Here is a 20,074-nt window from a genome sequence, read left to right as displayed (position 1 = left end):
AGCCCGCGTCCTTTCTTTTCACCAAGGGTGGCAAACAAAGAGTCTGGCAACGCTCCCAATGAGCGTTGCACAAAAGGTGATGGAAGAAGCTCAAAACAACATTGCATGGCTGTTATCATGACATGTCTTGCGCTTTACTGGAGGAATCACACGTGCGCGGCTTGAGCGCGCGTGTGGTCTCCTCTGAAGCTTGTTATCATAGCAGAGAGACTACTAGGGCTCACACTAACGGATGATGCCTGCATCTCAAAATTAAATCCCAGGCTTTGAAGCGGTCATTGTCGCACGTCGTACATGTGTGCTCTTTTGTACCGCCTCTTTTCAACTGATGATGTTCACGGAGATTATCATGCGTTGCGTCTCCAGTATAGAACTGTCATTTTTCAGTCGCATCCAAGGGCGGTTCTAAGGGGGATATAGGGGTGTGATCCCTCATGCTAAAAGCGAGAAAGTTTTGCTTAGAAAAATTATGCTCAGCTCTATTTTTTGACGAAAAATGTCCGAAAAACCATAGCTCAGATGAATCCCCACCCCAACACACACACACACACACACACACACACACACACACACACACACACACACACACACACACACACACACACACACACACACACACACACACACACACACACACACACACACACACACACACACACACACACACACACACACACACGCGCGCGCGCGCGCGCGCGCGCGCGCACGCACACACACACACACACACACACACACACACACACACACACACACACACACACACACACACACACACACACACACACACACACACACACACACACACACACACACACACCGCCCCCTCCATGAGTGAACTGTAAACCTGGTCGGATGAGAACCGGATGTTGAAGGCATCACTAAGGGCTTAGTTCAGTTTATTATTTTGAGTACAAAGCAAGAAACCGAGGTTTAACAAATGATCTGAAAAAAAAAATGTTATAGAAAAATTGCTCATGCACATCTAGGTAGTTCATCATACTCAACAGCTCGTACACAGTTTGGTGCATGTTCATTGTACTCAGCACTGCTGCAGATTTCAATTTCAGAAACGACAGCTCGCCTTCGACCGCATAGTTTAGTATATTATTAAAGATTCATTTCTTTATAATTAATGACGTATAGTCAAAGTTGGGTAGCACGTAGTGATAATCCGCTATGCTGCTGAGCTTGCCATTTACCTGGCTGCCCATGTCGGCGGGACACGACATCATGAATTCACAGCATGAGACTGCGCTGCAAACACAAAACGAGCTGCTATGGTAACTGACAGCGATAGGACTGTGTTTACCAATTCTGCGGGGCACATTTTGGGTCATCGTTATTAATATTTCCATCGATAAATATATATTCACGAGTATTCTTCAAACTATGAAGGCATTCGCAAGAAACGCGGAACTCGCAGCAGTGGTTCAGCTTCTCATTCAGATGACGAGCCAGAGGTCGCAGGTTCAATTCCAGCCGCGGCGGCAGTTAATTATAGAGACGGAACACAAAAAACTTCCGCATGCTAAGGCATTTTTGAACAGCATATGAAATACCAGGGTCTCAAAATTTATTTGAAGTACTCCTCTGCGCCACACCTTATTAGCAATGGTGTTGCGTTTGCACTAAGAAATCCATCAGGCGATTTGAACATGAAAATACCAGAGGTAATCAAGAGGACTCACTTGGGATTCTTAGGCCGGACCTTGTTGCCTGGAGAGGAGACGGAGTCAGGATTGATGGTAGAGTACGACGTGGTTCGCGAGAAGCTGTGTCCCAGGTGGGGCGACGGCTGCGCAGTGGACGGAGGCTGTGGGACGGCATCTGCCAGAAATGGCGGCGGGGGCGGCGATGGCGTCAGCGGTTGCTGCGTCTGGCCGCCGACCCCGCGGAGGCCACGCGGCATTGCCGCCGCCGGCGAACCCGTTGTCCGTGGCCTGCACGGAGGCGCTTCGTGGTTGTTCGAAGACTCATCCACTGCCACAAAGAATCCTGCAGGGGACCTGCTGCGGGCATCGGCGGGAGTGTCAGTGGGGGCTATCTTGACCAGGCTGAGGTTGTTCTGCAGGAAGCTGATGCCATTCTTGACCATGATCACCGGCTGCGCCAGAGATGTCGAGGAGGGCGGGGGTCCTCCTGGTGACGCATTGACCCTCCCGTGTCTCATGGACGTCGATTCTGGACGGGAAAAGGAGGACTTGACTGCGTGGCCTCGAAGTGTTCGGGCTGCGGTCTTCGCTTGCACTTAGAGGTCAAGATCCCCGTTCACTTCGACAAATCAGATGGCGCGGTCTCTCTGCTCTGTTTCACAATTCGTTGGCACCAGCTCTATCTTCCAGTTCGATGTCACCAAATTGTGAGACAGAACACGTATGGGCCGCGAGACAACGTGGCGCGGTCCTTGTGGCGAAGATTACCGCAATGGTACTTCATGATCCACGCAACTCGAACACCTCTGTGCTTCATGGAGCCATGAAGTGTCGAGTGATTACTTCGGTTAGCATGCGACAAGCCTTTTACACGCATTCCGAGAGACGTGTTCAAGGGCGGGTATACGAGAGCCATGCATCGGAGCCGGCGATTGGTGCGGAGTGTTATGTTTTCCAGAGAACGTCGTGGCTTAATTGGCACTCACCCGTGGTACGCGAGCGAAGACACCGTGCATTGTGGGACCAGGTTCGCGCTATAACACGAACGGAGGGCTACGCGAAAGAAACAATTACAGCCGACTTCGTACAACTTCCGATGACGACACACTAGGTATGGACAAGAAAAATGACCGCCTGGTGGCTACAACCTGACGTCAATGCAGCTGTTCGCCGGAAGGCAAGAAGACAAAGAACACGTCGTGGTGCCTTGATTCCAATCGAGGAAGAAAGATGAGAGGAAAAGGAACGGCGATATCATATAGCACGCGTACGTGTGCCTCTGAGAGTTGGAAGCGGTGGTTAGTTATCCAAGGTTTCCCGCTTTAGTGCCGCCTCCTGTTTTTCGACCCCCGAATACGTGGCTCACCGTGATTTATCCACTGCGTTTCCACGCTCCAAACAAAACAAACTTCCCGACGTGAATAGTATTTAATAAAACCAGCAGCCCCTAATAAAGTATCATGTACAGAACAATGCCAATGAATGGATAATACGGCTAGTGGTCGCAAAAAGATCAATGGAAAAACAAGAAAGCTTCTGCTTGGATGGATGACGATAGGCAGCTAATTGAAGTGTTTCCTGTGCACTGAACGGTAAGGAATCATGCCTACCATCTAACTCTTAAAAATGTACATAGTGGTCCCGCGCCTACAGTTTAGTCGAAGCAGAGTGGTTTTTTCCCTGGTACAAAAGGGCACAGTCCATTGCTTCGACGGGAATTAATAACACCTCGTTCGTGCCCTTTTTTAGAAGAATATATCGTGATATGTCAACATATATCCTTATTTTAAAATATACTATATACGCGCACATATATACGCGCGCTTGACTGTTTCGACGGGCCCCATGGATGCATGCATGCGGAACCAGAGTGCAGGAAAGGCCTGCCGTTGAGCGTCAGATTAGGAGCACCGCGCGATCCTTTTGCCTGTGGTTCCCAAAATTCTCGGAGTTCTCGAATTGCGTCAGAATAAAAAAAAAAAAGAAAAGAAACCATGTACCTGAGTAGGGAAATGACGTCACGAGAGCCGTCTTCGTCGACATGAGTCTTCGTCGGTGGGGCATCACAGAAGGCGCTGCGGCCTACGGGCCGGTAACAGCGAGAGCCAAGGTGCGGCGTCAAGCAGTGTCGATGCACGACTGAGCGGCGGCCGGCGTGCGGACCATCGCAGTGGAGCCGAGAGTCGCTGCCTGGCGTATCCATGGCCAGGAAGAGAATAGCCAAGGCGTGCGAAATCATGCGTGGGGAGGGCGGTGTTGGCAATAGGAAAGGGAGCCAGGGATTAGAGTTCGTCTCGAGGCACGCAAACAGAAAAAAGAGACGGCTTGGAGCCCAAACCCCGAGGTACCGCCCGAGCGCGGCCGTAATTTATCTCCACTCGCTCAAAGTCTCCAATGTCCTTGGCGATGCTGCCGCTCCACGCCTTAGGGGCGCCAGCCCAGGCTGCTCTCGGAGTGGATGGTTTATCATTTTCACCTATAGATGCCCGCGACTGAGCTGGTGTCATCCAGTCTGTTCGCGAATTTACCGTTCCTTAATGAACACGTTTCGCCGCAGACCATTGATTGTAAGCGAGGGAGAGAGAGGGAGGCGGCTGGACGAGTGAAGTGAGAAAGGAATACGAAATTGAAGGGAAAGTTTTTCGTTTACATCGTCACAACTACCGTCACTGTGATCTATAATGAAAACGACACAATTAAACTCGGAACTGATGAGGGGAGACGCAAGTGACACACTCAGCATTTTCTTTTGTTGTCCAGTGTTCGAATTGTTTTCGATATTGCATTTGAATTAATTCGTCCAGCTTAAAGCATCGTTCCAACAAACCAAGCGATTCGTGGAAGGCCCAGAAGCTTTGTTACAGAATTGACTATCTGTTCCAGATACGTACGACAGCAGCATAGTCCGTACATAATTAATTAAGACAGGGAAACATGCAGAACTTGAGAAATCCTTTTTACGAGGTATCACTGCACGCACTGGAAATGACTAGAACTCAAGGATCTTCTGTTTATAGTGAGACAAGAGAATAGCTTTGGGCCCGATACCCGTGGGATAGAAATTTTCGCCCCACTAATGCGCATTAATGAAGAACTAATAAATCTCGAGGATATTCACCTTCATCGATCATGCTTTATTAATTTCTTATAACTTGTACATGTGGCTGCCGGTTTCTACACGTTTCGCACTGACCGTGACATATCCATACCAAATTAGACGAAGTTCTGCCAGGTTTGCCCCCCCCCCCCCCCCCCTCTCACACACACACACACACACACACTTGGAATCTTACTCTCCTTCTGTTCAGCATAAAACGGTAGTTAAGTACCTAAATAAAACAATGAATTTTCAGGGTTGGCTTGGCGAGTTGATTATCTTGCTGGCAACCTTGGCAAAAACATAGACGAGAAGCCTAAGACTAACGTCTTCAGAATATGGTCGGAAAGCCCTAAACACACCTAACCACATCAATCATCCTTTCAGCGTATATCATTCTGTGCAATGCGCACTCGTGTCCCGCTATTCTTCTTTGCTGTGAAACTCGCTAATTAGTTTAGGTGGGCGTCTGGAAAATCCCGGCTTGAGCGTTAAGATTTCTAGTAGGTCCCTGAGCGATTTCATCTGGGCTTGTTGAATGTCTTGCACTATATGCTCCAACTGTGCACGAGCGCCTCTGACTCAATACAAGAGGCTACGCCAACCTGCCAGAACACTAATCCGAGAACAGTGCTTAAGTTTATGAGGGCACCCATTAAACTGTCGCTAACTTCCGCAAACGCGGTGCATTGAGTCGCTCCAGGAGCCCGCCAAAAATCCTACCTAGTATATTGCCTTGCGCGTAGACGTGATTCGCCGCAGTCTTCCAATGGCGACTCAGCCAGACACGACATCCGAGGGCACAGGTGCTGACAGGCAGCGTGCACACCGACCAACGTCGCGGACCAGTGACGTCACAGGGTCATCCGTGAATGTGGAGCATTATGCAACAGTTCTCCTTTCTCCCCCAACGAGTCAAGATCAGCGCAAGGCTGTCTACGTGCATCTCCACCATTACACGAAGAAATATGCGCTGCCGGAATAAAAAGAATGGATAATAGTAACCCTGCCGGCTTTATTCTTCGGAAGAGTGTGTTTACTTCAAGGACTCCGGAGGTATCTTTTCTTTTTTCCACTCACCTGTGAAGACGGGGCCCTTGGCTTTTTTTTTTTTTTCCTTCTTTATTTGTATCCATTTTTCTCTTGGGCCTCGAACGCGCATCGATGAAGGAGAAGAAAGCCGACACTCGCTTGCGTGCGCTGCAAAAATATTTGCGAGGTTCTGCGCGAACGCGCGAGCTTTATGGGGACACCTTCTGGCTGCGTTCCAGCAACAGCGGACACAGCGTGGAAAGCAGCCGCCGGTTCTGGACCCGAGGCTGATGAAGGAAGGACAACGCAGACCACTATACGGTGGCACGGCCAGTTTATTCAAGGACATGAGACGCCGCTGTTTCCCGAACACCCGAGCCAACGGCCTTGGGTTCCCGATATTGAACCGATCGCGCCCAAAGGGTACATCGCTGGAAGGACGACCAGTGAATCACGGCGTATTGTTGGCCATTTTGAGGAACAGTGCGTAAATTAAAGGGAATTATCAGGAGGTTCACGTATCACAACAGAGTCACGACAGACAACGTTGGTAGCAGTTTGGACAAAGGTCAGGAGTCTCAGGACACTAATAAGCTTTACAAGGATTCCTCAACAGAGGGCTTTCTCGTCCGATGCGCGGTGGGTAATGATCATGGTAACATGCTGTGTCCACTCATCGGGGCCAGTACTAAAGTAGTTCAAGACGTGCTGCGGTGACTCAACAGCCTAGAGCTCCCCTTTATACACAATACGTTGAGGAAGGCCGAAAATAGAAAGTATTACCTGCCTACACCGCTATATACTACATCGCACTAGCCATAGACTACATCGTACCATTTACAGCAGTGTAAGCTGTGCTTTTATGGCACTAAGAAAATTAAATTGATTTACTAGCGCCTACTGATGATCGAAGAAGGAAGCGTACATGTGCGGACAAAAGTAAACGGAGCACGCTATTGCCTTAACATTTTTTCACGCGTAGAGTCATCGAAATTTCGAACTATGAAATGCGCATGCGCGTAGTACGCACTGATGCGCTGCCTTATTGATAGGCGATGTTTCTTTATTTCCTATAGAGAGCGCGTGAATACACACTGAACAGAAACGCATGCTGTTTTACTTATGCTCACACCAGCACGAATTGTGATGAAATTAATAATTTTGCTTTTCGGCTTGTATAAGTCCAGACAGGGCACCAAAGTTAGGTCGCCTTTAATTTAGCACCCAATTAATGTTGAATAAAACATTTTTAAAGCCTACATTCTTTTTATGCATAAAAGCGATTTAGATTACATTTGTGGAACTCAAATAAGCAAATGCACCAGGAATTGTGCCATTTTGTTTGGTCCCACTGCCTTTCGAATATACCTTTTTTAAACCGATTTTTCAATTTTCGGAAACGAAGAAGTTTATTCATTTTCAGCTCATAATCTTTGGTCACGTTCATGCGAATATGTGTTAAAGGACGCTTTCTTTACGCCTCTTAACTATAAACGTCAGAAGTGAGAATCTCAACACCTGAGAGCAGGGAGAGAAAAAAACACACACAGTGCTTATTTGTGACACCAACGACACAATTAACACACACTTGATAGCAATTATGCTTCATTCTTGAAACACTGGCCCACGTCGACGTCCACATGCCCAGCAGTAAGCTTAATTGGCAATTGATACATTAGCAACAACTTTGGCTGTATTTCGTGCTCGGAAGCGAACAGGTAACGCAATATTTATCACAAAGTGAACGCAGCCAAAATAACTAATATCGTGCTTTTTTTTTTTTTTTTGCTCACGGTATTCACTACAATGCGTTCAAGAGGTTGAACTAGTGATGCATGCTTTCATTGTAATTTATATCTTAAATACCTCACAAAAATACAGGCTGTGTCAGTATACTTGTTACGACATAAAACGTAAGGAACATGAGTTTGGCTTGTTGCATATTTGGCCCGTTTGTCATTCATCGCATCTCTAAAAAGCAGACCAGGTAGCAGCGTTCGGCTTGCGCACCGCTAAAGCTCAACATAGTTGTCTAATGCAGCTAAACTACTTATTAGCGCATTCACAGACAGCCTCACCTGCCCGCTACGTATAGCAAGGAGAAAGGTAGCGCATAGAAGAAGACGACAATTGCTTAACTCGACTAAATAGAGAGTTTTAGCATACAGTAGCGTGCAAATCCTTGACGAAGCGACAGGTGTTGGTACACACCCGCCACTGCGCAGACGCGGTTGGCGTTCATCGCCATGGGGTATTCAATGGCATATAATTGCTCTTTTGGAATTAGGTATAGTTACGGTAGCCCCGGTGCGCTTTCAATAAGCGGGTCCGCTGAGGTGTTCTTTGTGACCTGATTATGAAGGAGAACTTTCATCACCTCGCTCGCGGCACAGAAACCAACCCGCGCTCTAGACACAACAGGGTCATGAAGACACGTGGAAGTTGGAACTAACATCGTTTACAAACGCATTCCACTCAAAGGCATACATCTATATGCTCTCCTCTCCCCCCCCCCCTTTTTTTTTTTTCATTTTGTGTTTAATTACATCCGTCGGCCTCGGTTATTTGTACTTCACGAAAACGACATTCCTGCACGAAGTGTACGCTTACACTAATACAGAAAACACACATTTGGCTAAAATAATGCTGTACCATCACTCGTTTCACGGTTACGTGCACGTAAGATACAATGAGCGATACGGACATGACTACAAGGTTACGAGCGACATGAGTATCAAGGCGACTGCTGTGCACAACCACATGCTTGAAGTGACCATATACACATATCGTGTCGCTCCGCCCCCGATACAAACACGAAACACGTAGGACACAGCGGACAGTGCGTATACTTAGGCACAAATATGTAGAACAAAGCGTGTTCCACAGATAACTGCATAGCGGTCCTTCCGCGATTGGCACACTTATCACCAGCAGCTTCAAGAAATAGGAAGGCGGGAACAGGCAGCAGGTGCAGAAATAAATAATAGCCGGCACATATTTTCACGCACCGTACAGTTATTTTGAGTGCCCCCAGCTCTGTGGCCGTGGCCAGGTTTAACGCACCAAGATTTCTGTTTTTCCTTGCGATCAGAGGCTCCATAAGCCTCATTCTACGTTCACTTACCAAGACCCGGTGATGGAGGTGTCCATGACGACATGACAGGTCCACCGAGAAAGTTCTCTTATTATTGTTATTAATTTCATTCTAGAGCACTTATTCGGCGTATGCTTTAATTTACCAAAGGCACGCTGCGCGTATTCCCGCGCTATCCTGTACAGGTAGGAGAAGCTGTCAACATCGAGTAGTGCGGTTTTTCAATTCCGCGCCGTGCATGTCTTTTTGGATACAAGAACAATACGATGGCAACGCTGCAATGACGTTTCACTCGCAGCTTTCGACGCCATCTGAAGTAGCTGCGACCAGCGCTTTATCAACAAATACGGATGATTAGCAAACTTCGAATGCTGCAATGCACCGCGATATTTTGACAGTGGCGTTGCTGGTGGCAGCAGAGGCACGCCGAAAATCTTTTCCAGCGACAAAAAGAAAAAGGAATTAGAATTGAATAGGAATGGAATAGAAATGAAATAGAAATTCAATAGAAATGGAATTGAAATGGAATAGAACTGCCACATTATCCCGGCCGTTATACGGAGCTCGGCACGCGCAGTCAACGCGAAGCTCGAAGGAGGCCTGCAGCATGCACGTTGGGAATAGCCAAGTGCTGAGACCAAAGAGGTTATAGTATGTTCTCCCCAACTAGGTTACTCGTCGGAAGGGGGGTGCACAGTTTGCTGGCTCCGTATAATGGCGCTGCTCTCTCCCCGTCAGAAAATTAAATCTCAACCCTCCGTCACGATGCCCTACGGTGTCACCATCCTTACTCCTTGCGTAGATTTGTTTCCTTGGTCCCGTACCCAGACAGAGCAGTGCGATATGGGATTGCGCCCCAGCCACGTACCATGATGTGCGTGACCTGCACGAAGAAGGCGGATCCGCATGAAAGGAAAAAAGATTCAGAATGAAAACAAACATAAAAGAAGTTGTGCTCGTCCTTCGCAGTATGCTAGCGATTTCACGTCTGCACCTGGTCCAGAAGCTTGGTCGAAGTTCGTGGCTTAATAGCACACACAAAAAAGCGTTAAGGATCCGCACAACGAGCGTAGTGCGTGGTCCTCGCAGTTTGTCCTGCTCAACTTGGGCACAGGAACCGCTCAGAGGTAGTCCGACTTGACCTTGTACGCCCTCTTCCATATGTCGCACAAGCACACCGTACTGTGGAACCTGAAGAAGATGGTGAGCGGCGCAGTCACGTGAGTGATGATGGTCCAGGCCCAGAAGCCGTAGAAATTCATCTGGACCGGGTTCGAGTCGGCGCGGCGGGTCTCCAGCGTGTTGATAGCCCACATGGAGAAGTTGCACACAATGAGGAAGGTGACCATCTCGCGGCCGGGCTTGCGGTTTGCCTGGTCGCTGTTGCTCACGTATCGCCGTGACGCGTCCAGAATGAATATGGTTTGCAGGGAGCCTTGGATGAGGCAGGCCAGCGCGGTGAGCAGCGCCAGCATGGTGTTCTGGTCCAGCGTGAAGTGGCCGCCTATGATGCTGAACATGGTGTAGAGGTAGAGACCACTCTGAGCCACGATCAGAAGGATGCTGTCCAGGTCCGTGTTTCGGAGGCGGTTGTAGCGGAGTTCGCGCACTTGGAACAACGCCGTCGTCGTGGCCAATGAGGCGAGGAAGTATACCGCCAGCTCCGCGATGTGGGCCTCCATGACGGCCAGGTTCCGGTATTGAGGCTTGTTGATGAGCACGAAGAACAGGATGAGGCTGATGATGGACAGCACGAGCACTAGGATTCCCGTGAAGAGCCCCTTGTTGGCCTTGGCGCAGTCCACCTGGTAGTAGTGCCGCTGGCGTGGCGTGTGCACGTGGATGGAGCTGTCCGGCGTGTTGGGCACGGGCTGCGTCGAACCCACGTTCTTCCACATGATGTACAAGATGCCGGCGCAGATGAGGCTGTACTCGATAGTGCACGGGAACAGGAAAGGGCTCGCGTTCTGCACCAGCTCGCCCATGATGTTGGCACGCCGGCAGTTTTGCGTGTCGTGGTGCAGGCTGTGTTCGCCTGCAGATCGTTCGATGCGATGGTGGTCCTTCGAGTGCGTCTCGTAGTGAACCGGGTTCAGGTGCTCCGCCTCCTCTTCTTCAGACGCTGACGGTCAGGGCGGAAACGGGAGAGCAACAAGAAAAATAAGGTGAACTGTTGTTTTTGAAGTGTCAAAAACACATAGAAATGTAATGACACAAGAAAACGGAAGAAGCGCCTATATTTTGTCTCACAAGATATCTGCAGCACTGCGGAAAGCAGATGAGCCCTTGAAATTGTGCTCCTAAGTGCCTCTCGCCCCTGCGCACTATAATAGAGAATTGAGCTCCTACTGTCACCCCCGCTAATTTGGGGGGCGAGAGGCGCGTAGGAGCACAATTGCCTATTGTAATGCGCGCGATCCTGATAGGGCCGGAGTGCCTCTGCCTTTCGCAGTGCTGCAAACATGTTGTAAAACGACGTGACGTTCACTGTTCCATTTAGTATAGAAAGCGCGGTAAAATTAATAGGAACAAAATATGAAGCATGAACAGAAAGCTCAGATTGTGGGTTTTCTGCAAGGCAGTGCGCCTGTACATGTTACCGTTCTAATCCGCGGTGTGCCGAGGGAAAATAAGTCTCCTCGCTGCTCCACTCTATGCTGGGCAACTGTTCTCGTAAGTTTTGTCAAAACCGATTACTTTCATAACATAAGTTCACAGTACTAGAAAACAGCGCATCCGCTTACTATCCGAATAGCTAGCAGCGCGGAAAAACACCACCGAAAAAAAAAAGAAAAAAAAAAGCAAAGCCAACACCTTTTTCTGTTTTATGTGTTTTCGTGCTCTTATATCAAACCAACTTGCCCACCTTCCTGTCGAGCTTGTTCTTCGCCGACGCCGCTTCGACAGCACACATATAATTATTGCCTTGGAAATTGACATTACTGTAAGCAGCGCAGAATTTGTGCCTAAAGAGCACATTTGCTCATAGCGAAACAGCAATGGAAACAGAAACTCCTCCATCCAACGCAATTCCGTTACTTATCATTTACTTCGTCTATGTCCAACGGAAAAGTGCGTTAAAAGAAAGTGCGCAAGCAAAGGGGTTGGACAAAGAATATGTACCCCAGGACTAAATTATAGTGACGATAATCTAATGCTCCCACAACGTCACATGCAAAGATACCTAAACGCACTCACCGATGTTTGGTATTGGGTTGATGGCGATGGCTAGCAGGTTAGTCTCGTTCCTGTTGATGAGCTCCAGGAGCTGGTGCTTCGTCTCTTGAATGAGGACGTGCAGCCAGACGCAGATATTCGCCGAGATCATGTGCATCAAGCCGAACCTCGCGAAAGTTGTGAACTTGTTTATGGCAACCTGCGGAAAAGATCCGAGCAAAAACACCTCAATCTTCATTACAACTGCCTTTTACTTTTTTTTTTTTAAATTTTTTTCACGCTACCATATATATGTACCTACTGGGCTTAGGGCTGACTCCCAACTTCGTTCTGGATTTTTTTTTCCTCGCAAGTTGTTGCATGTAGTTTTCACGTTTGCGCATACCAGTCCAAACACTTTCTTCAAGCGGTTTTTTTTTGAAAGAGAAGCTCCAGAATACTGTTTACTTTGAGGAAGTGGTAACTCCTGACAAAGCAACGTCCTCAACGTCCGTTCCAGCGTAGTTGCGAACGCGCGAGCTAACACTATGCACCTCATCCGGCCGTGGCGTTCTGTCGGTTTCTCACCGTAAGTGAAGCAAAATGTACACATAAATACCGGGCTAAAATTACCTAAAATGTACGGTCGCGGACCTCGCCCCAGCCTCTGGAGCGCGGGGCTATTAGCGCTCGGGTTCTCGCAGGGCTGACAAGGAGCCCCTGACGCGCCAAGACGGCGGAAGCGGAGGGCTGGACGTCATTCCGATCCGCGTCCTCCTCCCCCTACGTCAACCTTCACCGCGAACAACGGCAGAACGTTCACATGCACTTCCTCTAGCCCCAGAAAAAAAAAAAAAGAAAGCAACAAGAGCAACAGTGTTTCGTCTTCCCAGCTGTGCGAGTTCACTGACGTCCGGAGCCAAGACCAAAATACCCTCGGTGCCATAAGGACGGTAAACGCTTACTATTACAAATAGGGGGGAAAGGAAAGCAAATACTTGCGAGCGGTTACCTCACCGGCAAGCTTCGGCAGTTGTGTTCGTCTAAAGACTGGTCGATGGTCAACGCCACTGTCTTGAACTAAATGTGAGACGGCCGGCTTGCGGCATATATCGAAGAAAGGAACGCAGACATCGATCGTACGCTTAGCTTGGGGCCTCGATCATTCAGAGGACAGGATTAATAACAAACCTCGGCCGTTTCATAAGAGGCGGAGAAAAGGTGATTCTGAGGTAGGAAAAGCGCAGTAACTATTTCGATTCTCGGTGGGCACCTCAACCGCGCCATGGAAAGGGATATGAAGGTGAGGGTGAAAGAAGGTAGAGAGAAATGGGTGCCGTCGCGCCAAGCTCCGGGTAAATTTTGACCAGATGGGGTTTGTTTAGCACACAGTGAGATATCACAGCTCGCGGGTGCGTAAAGCTGTCACCATGGAGGGAATCGAACACGGCTCCTGCGGCTAAGTAGCCGATCGCCCGATTTACTGACCCACCGCGGATGGTACGCGAGGTGAAGCAAGAGTTAGATCAGATATGTCTTTTTAGATGCTTTTGCGGCCTGTTTTAGGTTTGCACTGCGACTTTTTGTGACAGAGAAACCCAGCAGACAGTCGCCAATATATATAAACCCTGCTACCGAAGCCAATTTAGAGTACATCGGCGTCAAGTTGCGCACCTCTTTCGTCATGTATACACGTTCGACAAGGCAGGAGCCAGCCTAAATCCGATGCTGATTCCCTATCGGTGTACATACGCTTTGTTCTCTATTTTAAAAATGCAGCTATAAAAATATCGAATCAGTTCTAAATAAAAAAAGAAAACAGAACAAATAAACAAACAAACAAAGCCTCACTTGTGCCGCGTTTGTTATGGTATATTGTTTCAAATAGTTGTGTGCTAGAGCCGGAAGCTTCTGTTTTTGTTATCTTGAAGTACAAATCGTTATTATCCACTGAGGTGTACGTCATTGGTGAGTCTCGCAGTATAAACGAAATGACGCCCTCGGAACAACTGATCATGTATGGGTCTTGCAACGTATAGTTTCGAAAGGTGGGCATGTACCTAAATTCACATCGTACTAAGCACCCTTGCCATGTCTTTTTTTCTTCAATTATCGTCCGGAATGAATCGCGTGTTTTTAAAGAGAAAAGTGGCTGGTTTGAGCTCATTTCAAAGCTTTCTTTACCCAAGTTTGTCAGGTTTTAGTCTAGCAGGCGTATTTTCTACCTTAATTTTTTTACATTATTCTGGTTCGTTTCGGCAAAGTTTTTTTCCGTGAGCAAATTCGCCTCGATTTTAATCATGAAGAACGGAGACCAAGAAGTAAATTAAGGCGCTTGAAGTCAGGCGCAAAAACGTCGAGGAAACGAAATTTTGACAGAAACTCAAGTATCTATAAAAAGGCAGCAACCACAAAACTTCAGTAATTGAAGCATCGACGATAAAGCGAAACAATATAGTCTTCAGCAAATGGCAATTCAAGAAAAAGAATTGGTATAATTTCGCAGCCTCGTGGAGGGAGGGGAGGATAGGGGACTGCGATGCTTCACGCCTGTCATAGATGAAATAAAAATTGGCAGTGGTTTAGCTCCGGTTCAACCTAGTTGAGTTGCGAAAGCAACAGCTGCATGGCTACGCTTAGGATAGCTTAGGCTACGCGCTGAGCAGCGGCCGGGCTCTCCTCCCCAACACACGCACGCACGCACACACGCACGCACACGCACGCACACAAAACGCGGCGGGTAACCTTTCCTAGAAACAATTATACAGCTTTACTTGAACGTCACTATTCCATACCTACATTTGTTCTTTTTTTCTTTTTTTCTTTTTTTTTGGGGGGGGGGGGGGGTGAAGAATCTGTATCACTTTTCGATGGGCACCTACGTAATTAGGTCAAGGCTACGCCACCTCTTCCTTCCACATTTTTTAATTTTACGTTTGAATTGTTCTTTTTTAAAGGCGCAGTATCTGTCTCATTTCAAGGTTAAATGTTCGGATTGAGGGATGACCTTGAGGTTTGGCAGGGGAGAAATAGAGCTTTCGCTCTAAAAAATAGCTGGACTGCCGCAGGCGTGCGATTCAGTGCGTCAGCTCGATATTTACAGGATTTAACCCTAGGTCCTCAATTCCGGTACCAACGTATACATACGAAACCGATTCGTTTGTTACCACCCGCACTTCTCTACGACCCCTGGTTCGCCCGCCACGGTCCCCCGAAGGTCGCACGCCATTACGGTTGCGAATACCAAAGGTCGTCTGTGCGAATCCTACAGCGGTGGTGGGAGGGGCCTCGGTTACGTGACTTTGGGGAATCATGACGTCACACATGGTAGACCAGGCGGTGAACTCCGTTGTATGAGCGGTCACGTGGTAGCTGAGAAATTATTTACAATGCTATGATCACGTGACTTGACCGCCATCTTTAATCTGAGAGCGACAGAGAAACGGACGAGAAACAGGTAAATGAAGTAGAAAAAGCTAATGCTCTTAAAACTACCAGAATAACGCGACCTTCTTTCAAGCACCCTCTGCCCCGTAGCAGAAGAGTCATGTCATCCCTCGCGGCGCAAAGATTGATGGAGCCATTTATTCCAGTGGCGGAGCTCGCTCCCATTAGAGACCGTTTGAGGTTCAGTCGCTGGCCGTGCAATGCCGTTACGCATCTGTTGCTCGAGGTGCGCTCGGCGCGCTGACTTCAGCTAAGGCTAGGCAGGAAAAGTCGCCGAGTAGACTAGCTGGTAAACGAGGGTCGTTTCCTTTCCTCCCTTGGAACCAAAGAACGAAGCTTCGGTCATTGAAAAAATGCCTGGAACGACCGTCGCTTTGTCGTTTGTGGTTTCGACCACCTTGGATTTTCTAACGTGCATTGACCGCACACAGCAAGCGGACGTCTCTCTTTTCGCCTCTGCAGAAAAGTGGCCGCCGCGGCTGGGATTCGATACCGTATCCACAGCAGTCAGCGCCTAACCACTGAGCCACCGCAGCAGGACACCGCCGCTTTCTCTCTTGTCAAATAACAGAGGTAACGCGCGAGGTCGTTCTTTTGTTCCGCGTGAAAGATGATAGAATTGTGTTCTGCTCTATTTTCTCATCTGTCCGAACGAGGCAGCGGAGGTGGCTCAGCTACAGAGCCAGTAGCAGGCCCGTGCATTTTCTTTTCCCTCTTCCTACAGCCACAACAACACAACAAACGTGTTGGCCTCGATCCTCACCATCGAATAATGTGTGTGGTCCCTCTAACTGCAATGCCACAGAAAGCTGGCCGTCCAAGTTCTTCTTTTCTTGTAAGTACCCCGACGCTTTATTCAACCACTATAACAAGATGATGACTGGTGTCGCTTACCCTGGAGTTGATGAAGATGAAATAGAGCTGGAAGAATGTGAACGCCATCCGCACGGCCGGCGTGAGGCTGAACAGAATGTTATAGCACTTGGAGTCGGACTCCATCTCGAAGAACTGGCCGAACTCCAGGCCAGAGTATATCATGCTGCCCGTTCCAAACGCTGAAAGAGAAGGGAGTCAAATCTACTGTTACACTTTGTCCAGTTTTCTTAATAAACTGACAATTGAATTTTTTGTCCCAGGTAGTCAGCCTAACAACTCTATCAAACGTTTTCGTTGCGAAAATTTGTTCCTGTAATTAATGTTGCTTTCTTTATACAAAGCATGTTGATTTTCTGTTCACGTGTAAGACAGTTGAATTGTGTTCATTGCATACAATTGTATAGTCTGTTTTTCATGTTGGAACATTTTGTAATGGCTACTGTGGCCTGCCTTAGATTTCGCTGCATTGCCGCATTTTCCTAGGCGCCAGGGCCATCGCAAAGCTGTTCAATACAGCTTTTATAGCCCTGGATCCTTCTTTGTAGAAAAGAAAAATAAACAAACTAAAATTAGAACACGGCAGCTGTGTTGATAGAGGCAAATATTATTTGTTTGTCCTCGTGTACCTTTAAAAAATTTGCAGATGCCTATAAACTCCTCGTTAAGGGTATGACACCACAGTGGCCTGTGCACGGTGCTCATAGTGCGTTGCTCGCGAATTAGAAATTTCGCTTACCGTGATCCGCGATTCACCACCGTGACCCTCTACCGTGCGTGGGCGGGGCGCACAAGCTGATTGGTCCCGGCGCGGCAGTTATATGCACCGACATCAAGTATGCGGCGCCATCTATCGACGTCAAGGGGATCTGAGCATGCGCAGTGGAACGCGCGGTGGCGGATCACGGTAAGCTAAATATCTCTATTATCTGTTGTGACTGTGGTGCACATCATATCGCGGCGATGCCGTTAGCCGCCACTAGGCGTAGGCGTCATTTCAGCCAAAGAGGATAGAAACGGCAGCTTGCACTTTGCTGCTCGTTTATTTCCTATTTTGGTAATAGTTATCACTCTAATTACACAAACTCATTAGCACAAAGTCCAAAGTTATAACTTTACGTGTACGAGCACGCGACATATAAACCTCGCTTGTTCCTAACCCGTGCAAGCGTGACTTGCGTTGCTTAGTCAGCAGCGTGTTCGGCTCGCAACACGAGCTATGGGCTCGAATCCTACAAGATTTTTGAAATTATGCCAAATGAACTACTTTATAAAGATAAGCGATTTGAGACATGCGGCGACGTTTTATTCGCACACATGTCACGTTTTATTCACTATCATCCCTTTCGTGCCGTCACGTTCAACGTTGTGTTGATGGGTGTTTAGAATTCTCGCGCGAGGTCATGTGGCTATGCCATCAACGGCCGGCGACCAATCAGGATTATTCGTTCACGGGCTGCAACGCCGACGGTGACAATGCCAGTTTTTCTGACCGTTGCGCTATTACATAAAAGCAAAGGAAGGGTTTTATGGGCGTAAATAGGAAGGTGGGGGGACCCCTTACCCTCGTCGCCCATAAAAAAAAAAAAAAAAAAAAAAAAATTAAGTGAGTAACCGCATGAGCTCTCATTTCATCGACGAGAAGCAACACATTGTGAAGGGACGTTCTACAAGCCCAAGAATGGCTCGAAAATTAGCCCTTACTGATACACGCCAAAAGATCAAGGCAAAATGGCGGCCATCAGTATCCGACTCGCGAAAGGTCTGTACGTATGCTAATTTATCGGCGTTACTGTCAACCCTTAAAAGGCGCATGCAGAAAGCATCACGAACAGTAGCAGGTGCGAAGTGAGTAGGCGAAGAACGTAAAATAACTGGGAGAGAACCGCTTCTCCTTTCCGGTTCTCCTGCTTGCTCACTCACCTACAGCGCCCAGTCGCAGGTAGAAGCTTCCGGCGTGCGTGGTGGCGTCGTAGACGCGCTTCTTTGGTATCGGCGGCACCTCCAGGTTGGTGCCGCGCGAACTTAGCCGCAAGCCCAGAAGACGGCGCACTTTGTCACTGAAGCTGTCGGTCAAGTGGTCGAGCTTAGAGTTGACCTTGTCATGGCGCAGAAGGAACACATACACGTAGAGCAGGAAAGCGATACTGCCGAAGTACAGGTACAAGTAGAAGCCCTGCGGAAAAGACAGGTGGGCACCACCCTGCTGTATAAAGGCGTATTGCACCATGAACGTGGTGTGTATAGCCCTTCAAACATAACCGAACGATATAGGGCTGGCGAAGAGCCGATCGGGTCTATTAAATTATCTGTTGTTCTTAAAACAGCATAAAGGCACCTGTCCTGGCACAAGCTTTTGTAGCAGCAGTTAAAGCACCGAATGCCTCTATGTAGGGGCGCACCTCGAGGTAGCGAGGAACTTCAGGTGCTAATTCGTGACTTGGGCACTAAAAGACTTCCGCTTACTTTTGTCATTTTATTTTTAAAGCGGGCGAATGGAATGAACCGGCGCGCGCGTGCGTGCGTGCTGAGGTTTCGTTTTTTGACAAGGCGGCTCTTTAATTATTGCGGTATTACAGCTTATTTGTATTAAGCTTTAAAAAACTACAGCCCCGGCATCAACGGAGGTTCTACCAGTGCAGCGTTGCAAGCAGTCGTCTAGACAACGTCGGCATGCGTATTTTTTAAATGTCCATGGTTTGCTAATTAACGAAGCGCAAGTTCCGCTCTGATTATAGTTCAAACGCTGCATTTAAGTGGTCAGAAGAGACAAGAAAAAGGTGTGCGTCACATTCTCTACAAGATTCCCTTACAAAAAACGAGGAATAACGCGATCGGAAACGGTTATAAAGCCTGGCTTCTATCACTCACAGATCGGATTCACATGCACTTCACTGCGCAGAAGGATAGTGTAATGACTGGGCTAATTGCGAAAAAACAAATTAAGCGGAGAGAGCATGACATCGGTGTAAAGGGAAACGTAACGAGAAACAATTTGCAGCAGTTCGAAAAAGCTACAAACCCTCCAGAAACCTAATCCGGGGGAAGTAAGAGCTCGCTGTAAATGCGGCCTCTCAGCGAATTATGCAAGAGCAGATATAAAGACAGCTCGTTTCCACCGAGGTGGCGAAAGCGCGAGCACTTACCTCGTAAAAGGAAACGGGTATCTTCTTTGAGATCACTTCAGCCAGCGGGAAGCAGATTCCCATGATCACGAGGAGCTTGGCGTACAAAGCGCTCAGCATAATGACCAGAGAGTCCCTGAGAAAAGAAAGCAAGAAAGGCAAGAAAATGGGAGTGTTTGTTGCGTCTTTCTGCTCGCACTTCATCTCGAGTGCTTTAAGTTATTTCGAGCATTTGGACTCATCCCCGTAATGCCACCCGTCGTTTCCTTTTTCAGCCATAATCGCATTCGTGTGAATGACAACAAACTCGCCGCAAATTTTTTTCTAGTTTGGTTTGTTTACACGTTAAGAAACGCATAAAAAGAATTAGTGGGACGCTCAAACTTCGCCTCAAGAGTAGATGCGGAAAGGAAGGCAAAATATGTCTCCCTCTCGGCGGATATGTACAGCCGTGAGCAAATGCGGTATAATACAACGCGCAGCCGATGACGGAGCTAGGGAAAACTGCATTGCTACTGCTACGCCATATAGCGACAGTGACAGAGACAGCGACACATGCATATCGATGAAATGAAGCCCCGCCAAGGTTGTCTCGATT

At 48.1% G+C, this 20,074-nt stretch overlaps 2 protein-coding genes across 5 annotated transcripts in view; both read right to left on the bottom strand.

The window, feature by feature from the left end:
- The window catches only part of OtopLa (proton channel otopetrin-like a), a 62,197-nt gene extending 58,481 nt beyond the window's left edge, over positions 1 to 3,716 (bottom strand). Inside the window, exons 1-2 of the mRNA XM_084601510.1 lie at positions 3,653 to 3,716; positions 1,689 to 2,214 (exon numbers count right to left, since the gene is read on the bottom strand). Of these exons, the coding sequence (XP_084457636.1) occupies positions 1,689 to 2,214; positions 3,653 to 3,716 (590 nt within the window). The remainder of the gene's footprint in view (positions 1 to 1,688; positions 2,215 to 3,652) is intronic.
- Positions 3,717 to 9,159: 5,443 nt separating this feature from the next.
- Positions 9,160 to 20,074, bottom strand: part of LOC146191062 (proton channel OtopLc-like) — a 62,361-nt gene continuing 51,446 nt past the window's right edge. For all 4 annotated transcript variants that reach the window (XM_084601506.1, XM_084601507.1, XM_084601508.1 and 1 more), the window contains exons 4-8: positions 19,498 to 19,612; positions 18,275 to 18,527; positions 16,373 to 16,533; positions 12,074 to 12,251; positions 9,160 to 10,997 (exon numbers count right to left, since the gene is read on the bottom strand). In XM_084601506.1, the coding sequence (XP_084457632.1) occupies positions 9,997 to 10,997; positions 12,074 to 12,251; positions 16,373 to 16,533; positions 18,275 to 18,527; positions 19,498 to 19,612 (1,708 nt within the window). In that variant the 3' untranslated portion in view covers positions 9,160 to 9,996. The remainder of the gene's footprint in view (positions 10,998 to 12,073; positions 12,252 to 16,372; positions 16,534 to 18,274; positions 18,528 to 19,497; positions 19,613 to 20,074) is intronic.

Source organism: Amblyomma maculatum, chromosome 4 (assembly GCF_055883805.1).
Source record: "Amblyomma maculatum isolate TAMU_Amacu chromosome 4, ASM5588380v1, whole genome shotgun sequence".
NCBI classification, from domain to species: Eukaryota; Metazoa; Arthropoda; class Arachnida; order Ixodida; family Ixodidae; genus Amblyomma; species Amblyomma maculatum.
This window is presented reverse-complemented; position numbering and strand designations above follow the sequence as displayed.